At 43.1% G+C, this 16,135-nt stretch overlaps 1 protein-coding gene across 2 annotated transcripts in view; it reads left to right on the plus strand.

Annotated features, from left to right (window-relative positions):
• STOML1 (stomatin like 1) overlaps positions 1 to 16,135 on the plus strand; it is an 86,677-nt gene that overhangs the window by 25,777 nt on the left and 44,765 nt on the right. For both annotated transcript variants that reach the window (XM_078685063.1, XM_078685064.1), the window contains 2 exons: positions 222 to 459; positions 9,543 to 9,752. In XM_078685063.1, the coding sequence (XP_078541189.1) occupies positions 222 to 459; positions 9,543 to 9,752 (448 nt within the window). The remainder of the gene's footprint in view (positions 1 to 221; positions 460 to 9,542; positions 9,753 to 16,135) is intronic.

Genomic DNA, 16,135 nt, shown 5'->3' on the forward strand with positions numbered 1-16,135 from the left:
GTAGGTCTATCAGGAAGTCTCCTGACATATCGAAATAATGAAGGCATACATAGTGTAGCATATGTTGCTCAGTGTAGAGAAAGGATTAGATTGATTATTTACCCAGATGTGATATCTTGTTGCCGGCACTGTGCCACGCATTAGCATGCAGAGTGAAAAGTGCATATAATATTGATTTATCGCCCATATTTAGCTCCTTGTCTTTGCCACTGTTTGCTTAGGTGGACATCAACAGCAAGACCAAGAACTGGGGCTTAGAGGTGGACCGTGTGGAGTTGATTTTGGAAGCAGTGTTGAGGCAGCCCGATGACATGCCATCCAGCAACCTCATCATGCCCCCATCCATCCCAGGAATGGAAGGGCTAGCTGGGCCTTTCCAGCAGCTAGCGATGCACTTCCTCAGCAACAGCCTTGCGGTCGCAAATCAAAATGCAGCCCAAGATGGAGACTTGCATGCTGGTAAGGACTGTATAGCTGAGTTTTGGACAGATTAATGTGTTTGTATGTAGGTTTGAGAAAATAAATGCATGTTCTTCTGCTGTGGGCTACCTAACTGATTAAAAGACTGAATTGAACTTCCCTTGGAAGCATGACTGTATCACTTAAACATAAGGGCCTCCTCCTCACTTCTTGATTTCCATTAGAAGCTGGAGACCTGGCTTATTGAGTAGTCCCACAAGGCCTTATGTGTGACTAGATTCACACCTGCTCAGTGCCAGGACGACCTCCCGCGTGACAGTAGGCTGTACTAATCTACATAACCTAACATAAGCTGGAAGCATTGAACTTTGCCCTGAAGAGAGTCAAATTCCAAGTTGAAGGAGTTCGCTTCCTCCTTTCTCTGCAATATACCAGTATTCCTTACAGGAAGCTCTTGCCCCTGGGTCTCATTCAGCATATTCTCAGACATCTAAGGGTCTTTCATTGTTGATGTCTTCCTCACTCTGCTATATCTTGGTTACGATGTTGTGAAATGTTTATATGTTAGTTGTAGTGGAAGTCGGTTGTAAGAATTTTAGACTGAGCAGAGAAGTTGTTGTGCTCCTGGTGGGACTATCCCGTGTACATTTATACTTCACCAATAATGCTACTTTCCTATTCTGTATCTGTGGCTTTTCTTGGAGAGATATCTTGTGTGTGGCCATCTGTTTCTTTATTACAACATGCCCTCAAGCCTCGGACAAGTCCACCTCCCTTCACCAGTGCTTCAAGTAAAAATCTCCATAGCTCGACCCATAAGTTAATAAGATCACTGGCTCTTCGGAAGATATCTGAATTATAGAAATAAAATTGCATAAAAAAGTCCAAAATGCAAAAATGTGTTTTATATATTCATAAGATCAATCATATATTCAGCACAAAGAGAAACAGAACGTAGTCATTGATGGCAAATAACAGGACTTTTTTTCTATAGTCGAGAACTATCTATTTCATTAAAAAAAATTACGAGTCACTAGAGAAATGTGTTACTGAAGCTGGCATACCAGGAATGCAAAGAGAATGAAGAAGAGCCATGGCCCCCATTATTTGTGGAGACTGCCCTCACAATGCCCATGTCATTACTAATATCACTTCCAGCATGCAGGAAAGTCTAGAAATGCAAAAATGCAAGTTAGGCTGCCTTCAAGTCGGACCCCAGACCCCGCCCCCCAACCACCAAACCAACGACCTCCAGCCTCCAGCCTCAACGCATGGACCCCCATCAGCACCGAAGACACCACCCGCGTCATGAACAGCATCCACTCCGGCTCCCCCTCCGACCCATGCCCTCATCATATCTTCAACAAAGCCGACACCATCATCGCACCCCACCTCCGGAACGTCATTAACAACTCCCTCACGTCAGCCACATTCCCTGAAAGCTGGAAACACGCAGAAATCAACGCCCTACTGAAGAAACCAACAGCGGACCCCAAAGACCTCAAGAACTTTCGCCCCATCTCTCTCCTCCCCTTCCCAGCTAAAGTCATCGAGAAGACCGTCAACAAACAGCTGACAGCAGTACTTGAAGAAAACAACTCGCTCGACCCATCCCAGTCCGGATTCAGAGCCATCCACAGCACCGAGACCGCCCTCATCGCATCCACCGATGACATCAGGACCCTGATGGACAACGGAGAGACAGCCTCCCTCATCCAGCCTTTGACACCGTCTGCCACCGCACCCTAATAACCCGCCTCTACAACATTGGGATCCAAGGAAAGGCCCTAGACTGGATCACATCGTTCCTCTCCGACAGAACCCAGAGAGTCTGCCTCCCACCCTTCCGCTCCGAGGCCTCCAAGATCATCTGCGGCATACCCCAGGGCTCCTCACTCAGTCCTACCCTCTTCAACATCTACATGAGCCCCCTCGCCGCCATCGCACGCAAACACAATATCAACATCTTCTCTTACGCCGACGACACCCAACTGATACTCTCCCTCACCAAAGACCCCTTCACTGCCATAGCCAACTTCCAGGACGGAATGAAAGATGTCGCAGAATGGATGAAGCTCAGCCGTCTGAAGCTCAACTCGGACAAATTGATTGATTGATTGATTGATTCAAGTCTGCATAAAGCAGACTACTGTATCACTGCAACCATGGCCATGGCCATTCAATTCCCCATTGATGTTCAAAGCCCTGCAAAGGATAAGTGTTAGAATTGTGGAGTATTATATGGTGTGGTTACCTCACCATGTAATACACTCACAGAACCATCTTGAGCCCTGTTAGAATCGTTTGTAAAATATTTGGCTCAACCTTGGGTAGCTCTGGCTTCGAGCAGCAAGGCTTAAACAAAGAAACAAGTGTAAAGTATTTAGGTGCACTAAACAACGAACTAAGAAAGTCAAAACACATGAAAGAAATCTGGCACCAATTTATAAAAATAGATTATAGTTTTATGAATTTTCAGTCACCACAATGAGCAAAATCCAACAGAGAGATAGATTTTTCAGTAAAAGGTAAATCTCAGCTTTTTACTCAAAACTGCAAACAAGCATTGGTAACCGTAAAGTTCAGAAACTTTCTAAACCTTTAAAGAGTTGTTTGATTACTACGCCCAGGACTGAGTGATCACTTCCAATATGGTGACGGTCATGGGCTCCAATAAGGAGTATTCGGACAGTTACATGGTCAACAAAGCAGTCTCAAGCTTAAATGGCCCTTGTACTGGAACAGGGAGCCCTCTGCCTGACTCTTGACGTTCACCTTCTCTGTCTGGCGCTATGGAGCGACCTTTCAAAAGCCAGGTACCACAGGCACAGTTCTTTCTGTGCCGGCCCAGGAAGCAGCCTTTTCTTAATAGTGACCTTCAATCCGACTTGGGTATGATCAGGTTTGATGCCACTATTAATTGGATACCTTGTAGTACCAATTTCGGTAGTCAAATTCAGAAATTAGCACTGCTGCGGGGTCAGCATGTAACCCTGCACTTGCCAATGGGGCTACCAACCCTTCCACAGTAACGGAACAATTTGTGGGATTTATTGTTAGGACAAATTGAAATATATGTCCTAGTTAATAATATACAACACCCTGCCTTAGGGCTTGATAGCCCATTCTTAGAGGTGTTTTATACATATACTATTTATACCGTTCAGGCAGGTTTGGGCTTTGCCATAAGTTTAAATGTCTCATTCGAACTTGCCGCCTTAAAGCTGCTCTTCCAATCGGCAGTGTAGGCTGGAAGTCATGATGTGCCTAGTCAAACTCAGGGCGGCTCAATTAGTGCTGCAACCCTGAGTGGGCACTTTAAATTGCATGACCTGGGTACCCCTGGTATCACATATTATGTACTCAAAAGTAAGTTCACTTATGCTGATTGGGGGTAGCCAATGCTATATATACTTTTCAAAGGGTTAGAACACTGGCACTGAAGTCTGGCTAGCAGGCCTCAGTGCACTCTGAGTCGAAAAACCAACAGCATTAGTCCAAAACGTCATGGAAAAAGAGGTATTTCCTTACAATAGGCAGAGAGAGAATTGTCCAAGTCTGTGTGATCCTGGAAATGTCATATTTCTTCTGCCTCACTCTATCACTATTATTTCGTATAAGTGTGCTGCAAATTCCATTGGTGCAAAACTTGAAAAGATGACTGCAAGTACTACCGCCAAGCCCCCACAAAACTACTCTGTGGAAGAGGTGCTCCACAGTTTCTGTAGTGCGAACTCAGAGCAAATCTAAAACAGAAGAAAAGATTATAAACCTAGCTGTTAAGCGTAAAATGAAACCCGCACAGCTTTTATTACCCGACGTGTTCGCACAGAGGATTTTCTGAGCTACGAACTTTGAATATATGTTACACACATATTTTTACTCTGGAAGAGAGCAAGGGCAGTTTTAATGAAATTATACAAAATACAGAATCATTAATTATGCTGCACAGTGCTGCTTTCTGCTGCTGCCTTATGGTTTACTAAATAATGCTGCAAAAAAGCCAAATTATGACGAACTATGCAGCACATTGTTTTTACAGTATTAACGCTGTCTGGACATTAGGTGCATCTTTTAAATACCATTTTAACACCCAAATATAACAATAAGCTATAGAAAGACGACCAGTCACCCATAGCAAACAACACCACGTGTTGTTGCATGTTTAGTAACTTTTTGAAACGTTTGAGGGAGAAAAAAAATGTATTTTTGTTAAAATCTGCAGATTATGCAGAGGATTATGTAGCAAATGCGGAAACGCTATAATGCGAAAATCGCCGCGACCGCACAATCGCATAATTCCAGTGGGCCTGCCTATTTGGTACCGACCCTTCCTTATGGTATGCATTGTAAAATGGTTACAGGTGGTAATACCCTTCAAGTGGCACAAGGTGGCAGCATTGAATATAACTGAAACATGTTTCCTCTTAAAGCAACATATGTGGTAAAGTTGCTCATACATTCAGTTTGAAACAGACAACGTAAACAGAAAAGGCCGTTTTAGTGGTGAAGGATCAACGGCACAGCACCTTAAAATTTGCCATTTAAGGAACTAAGCAAATCAAACTCCCATCGCACCATAAATTGTTCTGGGCTTTATCGGTCTGTCTGTCTAATTTCTTTATTTCAAAATATGTTTATTAAGGTTATATAGAAATATTACATGGTCGAATATTCTCATAGATTAATACAGTACGATTATATAGAAGCAAGATAGATTTACGGTACAATATAAAAGTGTATTGCTCGAATGTTGGTAACAACTGCGTAGAAAAAGAGAAAGCAAAAGAGGGAAGAGAAAGAGAGAGTTATAAAGAGTCGGAAAGAAAAAAGCAAGAAGCATAAAGAAGAGGGGGAGAAAGAAGGGGAGGTCTGGATAGGTAGAAAAATGGGGGAAGACTTACGTCTTAAGGTTGCATGGTGTTAATGGGTTACTTGCACACATGGATATGCTGATGAATAGGTAATATTTCAGGTAATAAGGTGATGTTGCAGGTAGTGGAATGACGTGTGAAAAGTAAGAGCTCATGGCCGTTTGATATTTTTTCTATGTATGCATCCAGTTGAGTACATAACGTTCTGGAATCTCTTTCAACAAACTACAAATTAACAAATTTAGAGTTGGCCTGGATTTACCAAACTTTAACAACTGCCAGATAGCTTTCCTCGCCAGGCAAGCTACCTGGCGGCTTATCCCGGCCTATGTAGTGTTAAAATCAGTACCGGGCATTGAACCATACCTCTCTGCCCTTTCAAGTGCTCATGATAGATTCCTAATCATACGCTTCAGATTCAATCAGATTCATAATTTTTTAGCATCCCCGGCAAGTTTTTTCTCCCGCCAGACCAACGTGGTCCCTGTGACTGCGATCTTCAATCTCCTCGGGACAAGTTCCATTTTATATTATTGTTTTTCTCATTGGCCAGACAACGCTTCCCTCAGCCCTGGTTAAAACGTTTGAAGTTTAGGCAAGATAAAGTGGCACTCCTGCACTTACAGTTGTTACCTAACCGCTTCACACTCTGCGCAGTGATAAGTTTCTTGTGGGCCGCCTACAGATCTAAGTTATCTAGAATTGACTGAACCTGTGCGGTCTGCTCTGGTCAAGTCCTTTTAGCACGTGGGCGTGCATACCCTTGTCCACTACAGTTTTATCAACTTGTATTGTTTTAAACTCTTTATGATGTCTTAGCTGATTGAACTGCCTTTTATATTTGTCATGTAATGATTTTTTCTCTTTTTTTGTACGAATTCTCGACTGCATCTTTTATGGATGCATCGCACCCGAACAAAGAAATATATATAGAAGACAACTATAACCTCAGTTAAAATTAAAGTTTTGTCAATAACTTTCAGACTTTTTCATAATACACATGAACAAGGGTATGCCATTTGCCTCTGCTCCTGCCCTCATCTCTCATAGAGCACATTGTCCCCGGTATGTCTTATGGCTGGTTTCAATTTGAAGTCCACGGGGTCCGGTAGCAGGAATCGCTAGGTGCCGAGCGGGTGTTTGGCGTTGTGCCATTGTCGCCACCACCCCCCTCCCGAGACCCATGACGTGTGGATCTTTTAAATAACAAACCACAGGTTCCTCAAACTCTGAAGGACCACCCACTTTTTCTGGTTTGTTCTTTTTTGCACTTATTTTACACTGAAATTTTAACTTTCACGTCCTCTGGCAAGGGTGGGCCTGAGCGCGCCTACACCACCGAGGTACACTGTTACATGGTCCTGATGAAAGCCCAGTAAAATCTACACATAAATGGGCAGAAACATGTCGACCCCACTCTAAGTGGAAATACCCAACCCATTAGTTGGTAAATTTCCCGACACATAAATTTTAACTAATGCCCGGCTGATCACAGAATAAAGGTTTTTTGTCTGGTACAGCGCGCTGGCATTTTTTAATTCACTTATGATTTTTTTCACATCACTGTCATGAAAAACCCGCTCCGCAGTAATCTGGCGTTGTAGCACACCAGGGAAGCATTCGGCTTCTCCTGGTGGGCCCGATGATGAAGCATGTCACCACCCAGGGTGGTGAGTGAGGGCTTCCTGAAAACCCTAATTGATCTCCACTGTGAACTTTTAGGTTGATTTCATCCTTCTCAACTAACTGTGCTTAACTATTTTCTTGTGTGACGACACTCTCTTGTTGTTTGACATAATGGTTTCAATTTGTGGCCATGCATATTTGGCTTTGGACACGGGGCATATTATACAAATGCCCCGAGGGTGGAACAGGCGTTTGCGCCAGCTTTGCACTTCCCCTGTGCATTTTGGTATTACAGAAGTGGCCGCAGAGAATTGGGCGGCCTCTTTTGTAATACCAATTGTGCTGGCGCTAATAAAGCACCAGCGCTATCTTCTGAGGGTAGAAATTAACAACGATGTGTATGCCATCCAACCCCGCACAGCTATATTAGCACAGTAACAGCAACGTTGTTGGTGAGGACACAAGTAGAAAATTGACATGGTGTCCCTCACCACAGGGGCTCAATGTTATAACTTAGTGTCTTAATGATTTGACCGGCGAGAGTCCAGGAGATAGATGATATAAGGAGTATTAAGTTTGTAGATAATCCATGGAGAAATCCCAATAGTTTAAGATAGGTTTGGGAAAGAGTTTTATACCAAGTCAGCATGCAAAAACCATCTATCACTTGGGCCCTCTCCGGTCAAGTCAAACACTTGTGTCCCTTACAATATGTGCACATGTACAAATACCATTTATTAATATCATTTTGCAGCCTTGAAGTCTTCGGACAAAACACGTGTTGGCTTCCTATCTGTAAAGAAGAATGTACTTCTACTAAACTGCTACATGTCTGTGCAGATATAAAGTACCTTTTACACTACAATTCTGACACAAGAAGATTATTATATTGAACGTATACTTCAATCATGGACTGGGTGTGTGTGCTTCGGTTTTTCTACTGACTGTCTTTGGAGGGCGTTTTGTCATTTGCTTGGGGCCGTACCCCATGCAAATGAGGCAATCCCTTTGCCTCTTCGCCAGTGCCGTATTACATTAGTGGAAGCAGAAGCAAACAAGCTCTCAGGAAGCGCGCCGTGAGTGTGCCCCTTGATGGCAGCCCTCTGGAGGGGTAAAAGGGGTCCCATGGACCCCCACACATCCCCTTGCAGGCGGGTGCAGTCACAAGGGGATCTCTATTCCCTCTTTAAAGTGCGGGCAGGGTGGCGCCTGCACTGTGAAAACACGGCGCGGCTTCAAAGCAGCTGCTCTTTTTTTTTTTAACATGAATGTGCTAACCCCAGAGCATTTTCCTTCGTTGCTCCGGGTGCACCATTTAAAAGGTGCGCCTGGCGCAATGAGGGGAAGTGCACTTCATGTATACACGGCCCAGGAATTGCCATGACTTTTTATTTTATTTTATTTTATTTTATTTTACCTAACATTGTAATATTTTTGGAAATGTGTTTATCAGTTTGTGATTCAGGAAGTGTTGTTCACAAGCCTTGTGGCAGTTCTCAAATGAGTTCACATGTTCCTCAGCGGAAATTAGACATTTTTGATGTTCTGGGAAAAAAGGCATTTTCTAATGTGAGCCCTCGTCCTCCCTCTGGATAGGATCTGCTCCTACTTGTCCCTGCAATCACCTTTTCAGAATGTGGCTCATAATGTAGGAGAGTGGTTTACATTCCGCGAATGGATATGGAAACAAAATAGTTTCCCTCTTCTTAGCCAATCAGATCCGAAGTTCAGTTTGTTGAGTTGTTGACAAACTGTGCATCTAAATTTAGCCTTTTTAATTTACTCAAACTGCTGAATACTTCAAAGGGATCAATGAAACTACATTGGATAATTCACTATTTTATGGTCCTAAATCCTGTGGGAGCTTGAATTGGTGACCTTTGAATTTCGCTTTTAACTTCACCTCAATAAATCTGCACTAAACTTTCTTTGACCAAGCTTGGGTGCCGGCATGCACTTTTGGAAACTTCCATGCAGGTTTAGGACACAGAGCCAAACTTATTAGCAGTCAAATGGACTAAGCAACATAACATTCACATCAGATCAGAGTCGCTGTTGTCCATTCTTTAGGAAATATATAGTAATTTAAAGCATCCAAATACTCTAGTTTGAGTTCACTAAAGAGTGTAATGACGGAAGTTACAAGTCCTAATTTTTAAAGTCTCATTTATTCGTAACTAAGGGCAACCTTTTACACATCTCTAAGCACAGTCGTAAGGCAATTGTTTTAGAATTGTATTGCATTCTTGGAAAGAGAAGAAGCGGGCGTTCTGTTGTGAAGGCTGAGTGGATGTAGCGATCCAATGTGGTTTGTAATGTTGCTCAGATGGCTACTGAACCTACTGTAGCCAAGAAAAGGGAGTGTTTTACTTATACAAAGTGAATAATTATTATATATACCTTGCTGAGTTAGTGCTGTAAAAGTGGTTACATTTGTGTAATAAAGACTTATTAATTTAGACCTTGAAATTATATCAAGATTCATGTGTCAGTCCTGTGTTTTGTACTGCTACAATGGTGACAGAGGTTTTCCAGATAAAGGTTCTCTAGGCTGCTTGCACTTCCCATTTGCGCCTGATTCATGGCTCTAACTTGCTGTCTGTCCTACATTTTTCTCTTCAGAGCTTCCATCACAAATGATAGAGATGGAGAATGAACTGGCTGTTCCATCACCCTCTTGCAACGCTGCAGGTCTTGGCGCAGATGAGTTGCTTTCTGCCATTGAGCTCTTCCTTTCTGAGTCTCTGGTCAGTCAAGTTGGTGCTTCGTACCATTTCAACATCTTATACCCTGGGGGAGAACAAAGGACATACTTCCTTGACCTGACATCAGGTAAAAAGAATAATCATAGTTATCAGACCCCTCCTGTACTCTCTCTTCGCATCTTTCTCACCTTCAGCCCAAAGGCCTCTCTTCGCATCTTTCTCACCTTCAGCCTAAAGTTCCTGTCTGTCTTCTCTCTCTCTTTGATGTGTTCCAGGACCGATGTGTTCTCCAGTAGGCAGTGCTATTTGCCCATATCACTTCTTTCTACCTATCTCTTCTTTGTTTTTGTGCCTTGTTCTTTCTGTATGTCTCTGTACTTTGATTCCTAATTCAACAAGCATTGGCATAGCCAATAGGTCTCGCCTTTGGGACCTTTTAATTGTTTATCCATGCAGCACACTATTCGAAGTGCTGTGCTGCCAGGCATTGAACAGCTATACAACTACTACACATTGAGTCATGCAGTCTTATTCAGGAATACATGTTTGCTTGAAACACGGAAAGGAAAGTGTATCAATTAAAGTGCACAGCTTGAAATATTTTGCAAAGGACGCCCTACTGCTCCTTAGCCTATAAACGAGAAGGGCCTCGGGATGGAGCAGCAAGACTATGGTGGGTGGCAAGGGTGGTTTGGGATTGTTTAAGAGTTTAAACCACCTACGTGAGAGCAGTACATTATACATAACCCTACAAATGCATTAGTTGCTCATGCAAGGATTCCACACACGCAACACAACATACAGCAGTCACTGGCAAACCAAACCTCCTTGTATGGGCGTTCACAATTTAATGGTCTAAAGTAGACCTGATTGTGTATTTTGAGAATAAGGTCGGAATCAGAGCGTGTTTTGCTTACAACTTGGTGGCTGCTCTGGTTCCACGCATTACAGTCAAGTTATTACGTAAGGATTATATCTGAGGGCTTTAATACGCCGCAGAACATAAGCCTAAAAATCTTATTTCCCTAAACACATTATTTATTTTTCTACTTTGGATATTTGCCCCTTGTTTCCTTTTGCGACCCCTTAGGCCTCAAAGCCTCGGGAAGGAAAAGGCCCTGAACGCCGAGAATAAAATGAACAAATGCAAATTCACATCCAAGATGGCTGGTGCATGCCACTATAGCTTTTTTTTTTTTTTACTGAAAGCTTCCTTGCAATACGAAACAGTGTTAAAGGGTTGGTCCAGGATAGCAATCGCATGTGTAAACTAAGTTTCCTCTAGTCCCCACCTTTCAAAACGACTGTTGATACTTTTGCCAAAATTAAACTTTCCCAAAACGAACCCCTTTGCATTGATTCCTTGTCCTTATATGGAGGTGGAAGGGTGTCATAATGAGACAAAATTACAGTTCTAAAAGACTTGGACCCAAAACGAGCAGATTATTATTATTATGTGCTTATTTTACACACAGCAAAGTTTAACTGAGTTCAAAAATGCCTGAAAGTTGACAATATTCTGGACAGAGCTATGGAAACCATCACTATTAGAGGGCTTTTCATAAACGCCACTTAAACTATTTTGCAGGCTTTGCTTAACCTATTTATTTTCAGTTAGTGCAGCAAATGTAGCGATTCACCCAGACTCGGATGTTGAGTGGACGTGAAGCCTCGAACTCTGCTCCTCAGCACCAAAGACGGCAGCCATCGCTGTTACGCCAAATGGTGTCCCACGCGTTAGACTCATTCTGTAACTGCTTTCAGAGAGTAACAAAATGTGCTGATATGTAATTTTTGACAGACATACATGCTGTTAAATGCTTGCACTGCTCTTTCTCTGCATCGTTAAGCAACAGAAGAGATCAAACATAGGTCCCGCCGGGGACCTTCACGCAACTAAAGGGAATGTTCCCATCATTTTATAAGTACCCTAGGGGTCTTGCTGTGGGGGCCAGGTGATGTTTGGAATTTTTTTATTTTATTTATTTATTTATGCAATTTTATATAGCGCGGACTTTACCCGAAGGTGTCAGAGCGCTTCACACTAGGAACAGCAATAATACATGAGGAGAAAAATTACAAGTGGACAAATTACAAAAGCAAACGTTAAGTTACATGAATCAAAAGTGACAATAGTGAGCAACCAAAATACATGAGGTAGCAATCGGTACATTACAGGAGGAAAAAGTGATATGTGTGCAGGTTACCAAAGTGTACAAAGTACAAGTAGAGGAATAATACTGCAATAAATGGCAGACACTCAAACACAAGAACAAACGTTACGTAGGCAATGGTGGCACTTGTGCAAGTATCTAAAGCAAACAAAAGTGAGAGGTAGCATACAGTGGGATACCAGAGAAAAGTGACGTGTGCAAGTTACAAAAGGGTACCATACACAGGTACAAGGGTAATACTACAGTAAACGGTAAACACTCATACTGCCAGAACACACTCGGAAGGCACTTCCCATGCTCGAGCTTTACCTCAGCCTCCCTCCTGGCTAGCTGGCCACCTTGGATGACCCAGAAAGCTGTTTTTTGTGCTCCCCTGCCAGGACATTTTCCCGAGGCCTGGAGGGCTGATTAATTTACTAATTGCAGGGGTCTTACCTCTGTTCATGTGCTCCTGAGCTGAAGGTCTGGGGAGGGCTAAGTAGGTTAGTAATAGCAGGGGCTTTGCTGCTTTTCAGGTGCTCCTGTGCTGGAGGGCTGGAATAATTTTGTGACAGAAAGGGGCCTTGCTATTTTTTTTAGTTGCTCAGCATGTAGGCCATTGTCACCTTGGCCCTGTGTCCTGTGCAAGAACAGTATCCTCCCACTTTCATTCCTTGTCTGTGCAAATGGTGTATCATGAAAGGACACGCCCCTTGAATGTGGGCCACGCCCCTTAAATATGGGCCACGCCTCTTGAATGTGGGCCACTTTTTTCGTCAGTGCCCGGGCCGAATTGTGATCCCAATCCGACCCTGCCTAGGGGCATATCAAACTTAATTAGGATTTATAAATCTGCCTCACGCGATGTTAAGCGTGTAATCAGTGACTTTTCCAAGCGTGTATCTGAGACTTTTCAGTCACTTTTGCTGAAACCCGGGACCTTTAGATCTTCAGTTTACGCTCCCCCCCACTGAGCTATTATGGCTGCTTCACTAAATTATTGAGGGGGCTCCGCCCATCCCGACTTGTGCCATAATCATCTTGCCAAACTCTCTTTTTAGTGTCCCTGTCCCTCCGCCCTTATCTGAGGTACGCTGCGGGGGGAACATTGGTTGAATAATGCCCGCAAAGACCCGAAGTGCTTTACGTGAGCGAACACCCGTTACTTATGCCACACCTTACTGTTACAGCAGAAGTGAAATGGAGGGTTGACCTCTTACCCGTTCATTACTGATACTTTTGATTTGCAGATCATTGATATCATGTGAGCTAGGCTAGGCGGGTTAATGAAAGCAAACCTGAACTTCAACCCCCAGAATGCACTTCGTTTTTACACAAAAGCCACGGACTATAAAACAATGTCCATGAGGATATAACGTGAGGTGATTGCCCTTTGGATGTGCCATGCGCCAGTTTTTAGCTTATAAGAAGTAATCAAAAGATAAATACTAGCCACGCCAGTGAAGCTCTACTGAACTAACTGAGAGAGGGCGTACAAGCAGAAAAAGACAGCTTTGGAACAAGGGGACAGGCACTGAAATGAGACAAGATTGAAACGAACTGGACTCCGGAGGGGGGGTTTGTAGGGGGGAGGGGGGGAGTTGCTGTTCCTAGGAAGAGCTCCCTTGAGTTTTCACTCCTCGATGCCCAGCCGCTGGTCTGATGCCTCCTCTGTGCCGAAGCCTTGCTCCTTAGTAATTAGTAACTGTTTTTAATTGATTACTGGTTTTACCGACGTTATAATGGATCCTATGTTTTACGGGGCTAACTTTATTTAACATTTTGGGGGTGTACTGCATTGCATTGTCGTAATTTTAATTAATTATGACAAAGAAATGAATCCAGAAAAAGTATATCTTAAGCAATGGCAAGGTCTAGTGTATGGTTGTTTATTTTGATCAGCTGGCTGTGTGGAGTATTCACAAGGACGAAATCGCCTCACACCCCAAAACTCAACAGCGATCTTGAAGCTTTTCGTGTTGGAACACTGCGGCCATGTGGGCCAAAAGAAATATTCTGAAATAGATTCAACTTCACTTAATGATTAAAATGCACGTCTAGACACAGCGATTAAGGAAACCGGAGGGACCGCCCCTTTCAACTCCACTTACTCTGTTACTAAGTAAATCGTCTGTGGCGAGATACCGCACCGCAGCCGAGCACCAAGGAACCCAAGACCGCATGGAAACACGGGCAGCCATCAGTGTTGCAGAGACCACCATAAATACTGCATTTGTGCAAATCTTGCACATGTGGAGTACGAATGGCACAAGAAGAAAGGTACTGTTGCTGAATCCTGAAAATATATGGATGCGAATAAAAGTGCGGGCAAAGGCCTGGCCGATGACGAAAGGCTCTCATTCTAATTTATGACAGGCAATCTATTCGGTGTGGAAATAAAGAAGACACTTCCTATGTCCGATATGCACATCGCACTCTGCAACATAAGTACGAATATTGTCATTCACCACAAGGCACAGTGGCTGAATCACTCGGGGTACAGTTAATTGCCAAGTACCATATGCGTGCCTCAGCCAGACCACAAGATGACAGTCGCACAGCACACTTTGTGCGTTTATGGGTCCAAACGTCTTTCTTGAACTGCGCACAAACTAAAAAGAGGTTTGCAGGAGAATCTTTCCCAGAGCCCAAACTGCCACTGAAAAACGTGTCCTGAAAGTGGACGCAACTCCAACAACACGCCGAACTCTTGGCTGGACAGCTCATTCTTGCATGGCTGGGGCCGTGGAGGGTTTGGGGAAGCAGCCGACAGAGCCCTGGAGCATTAAAAACAAGAACAGAAATATCTGCGTCAAATATAGAGTGCTAAATGTATTTAGGCAGACTGCGAGCTGTGGGCATTGCACTGTCGGCCTCTGGCGAAAGATGTGAATATAATTCAGCGCAAAAATCAGTGAAAATGACGAATCTTTCCAGAAAAATCTAGGGAAAGATCCTCTTATCACTCTGTCTTAAAGGCGACCTTACGCCATCACTGCATGACCCTGTCTCATGTTGATTATACCAACTAACGAGCGAAAGCGCGCCATGCGCACGTTGTAAAAAAAAGAGCAGGCAGGGAGAAATATAGTGCGTCCATCTCACGCCGCGAGTAAAGCATCCAGTCCCTGCGTGCACATCTTCTGTCTGTCCACGTGCACATCTGGAATCCATATTGATTCCAAAAGGCTCTTGCATGGCGAGAGCAGCGCATACGCGCTGCTAACGCCAGGCGAGACCTAAAAAGGCTAGGTTTGGATGGGTATAAATAATGTACAATATAGCTCCTCCTGCTATTGTTTCTGTTCTCTGCTGTAACCTGTTGTGCTCAATCTGTTCTCATGTAATCCTTATTATATTCTATGTAAAGTGCAACAATGTCACTATAAAATAAGGAAATAGTAAAATATCACTGCCTGCAGCACATTGTACATCCATGAGAACTTAGCACTTTCTTGAAGTGACACAGGTCTCTGAAAAAAATGGACTAATATTTTGAAAAGAATGTACTCTGGAATATCGAGCACAAAATTATTGTGGCACATTAATATTGTGGACGAAATATCGAGGGACAAAATATTGGAAGGTAATTGCTTATAGAGAAGTATAGATTTACTCTTCTTGACTCCACATCTATGTACCTTGGCGATATACATATATTGTCAAAGTACAAAGATGTGGAGTTAGGTATAGAAGATATATACATACTACCCTTATGTTAATTTGTCAGTGTCTCGCAATATTGTATAGTCAATATTCAGGATCCACCCTTGAAAATAACCTAGCAATGTGGGACAGGTATGATTACTGTATAAGATATTAACCGTATTAGTCTCCTTTTTATAAACGGTTGGTGATATACATCATAGGTTTGTGACATGCGATAGGGAATGGACGTCTCCATATGATCCATGTGACATTAAACCTTTATCCTATGATGTTATCATTCAAAGTAAGATGGAGGTTTAACGGTGTGTGTGTGTCTGTCTGTCTGATATCATTTGCATGGGATGTATTAGCTGGTAACCATACCATGGGCTCACACGCTGAGTTTCACGCGCTTAAGCAAATCAAACAGGCAAATTCTTTTACTTAATTTTTAGCCAGTTTTCTGGGGTTTTACTCATTGTTGGTGTATTACTCATTGATATTGTACTGCCCACTGCTCTTTGTTTTCTGTGTCTTAAAACCGACCTTTCTTTTTAGTGTACTGTTTTAAATTTTAATTATAACCAAGGCTTTTTTACTTACTAAACGCCTGTCGGTCTCTGCACCATTCCCCCATGGCTGTTGTGCCAATTGAGCGGAGGGCGGGACCTGAGACCTACAACTACTTCCTCCTCCACTCCTGGTCTAG

The sequence above is a fragment of the Lissotriton helveticus genome, chromosome 3_2, assembly GCF_964261635.1.
Source record: "Lissotriton helveticus chromosome 3_2, aLisHel1.1, whole genome shotgun sequence".
Taxonomy (NCBI): Eukaryota; Metazoa; Chordata; class Amphibia; order Caudata; family Salamandridae; genus Lissotriton; species Lissotriton helveticus.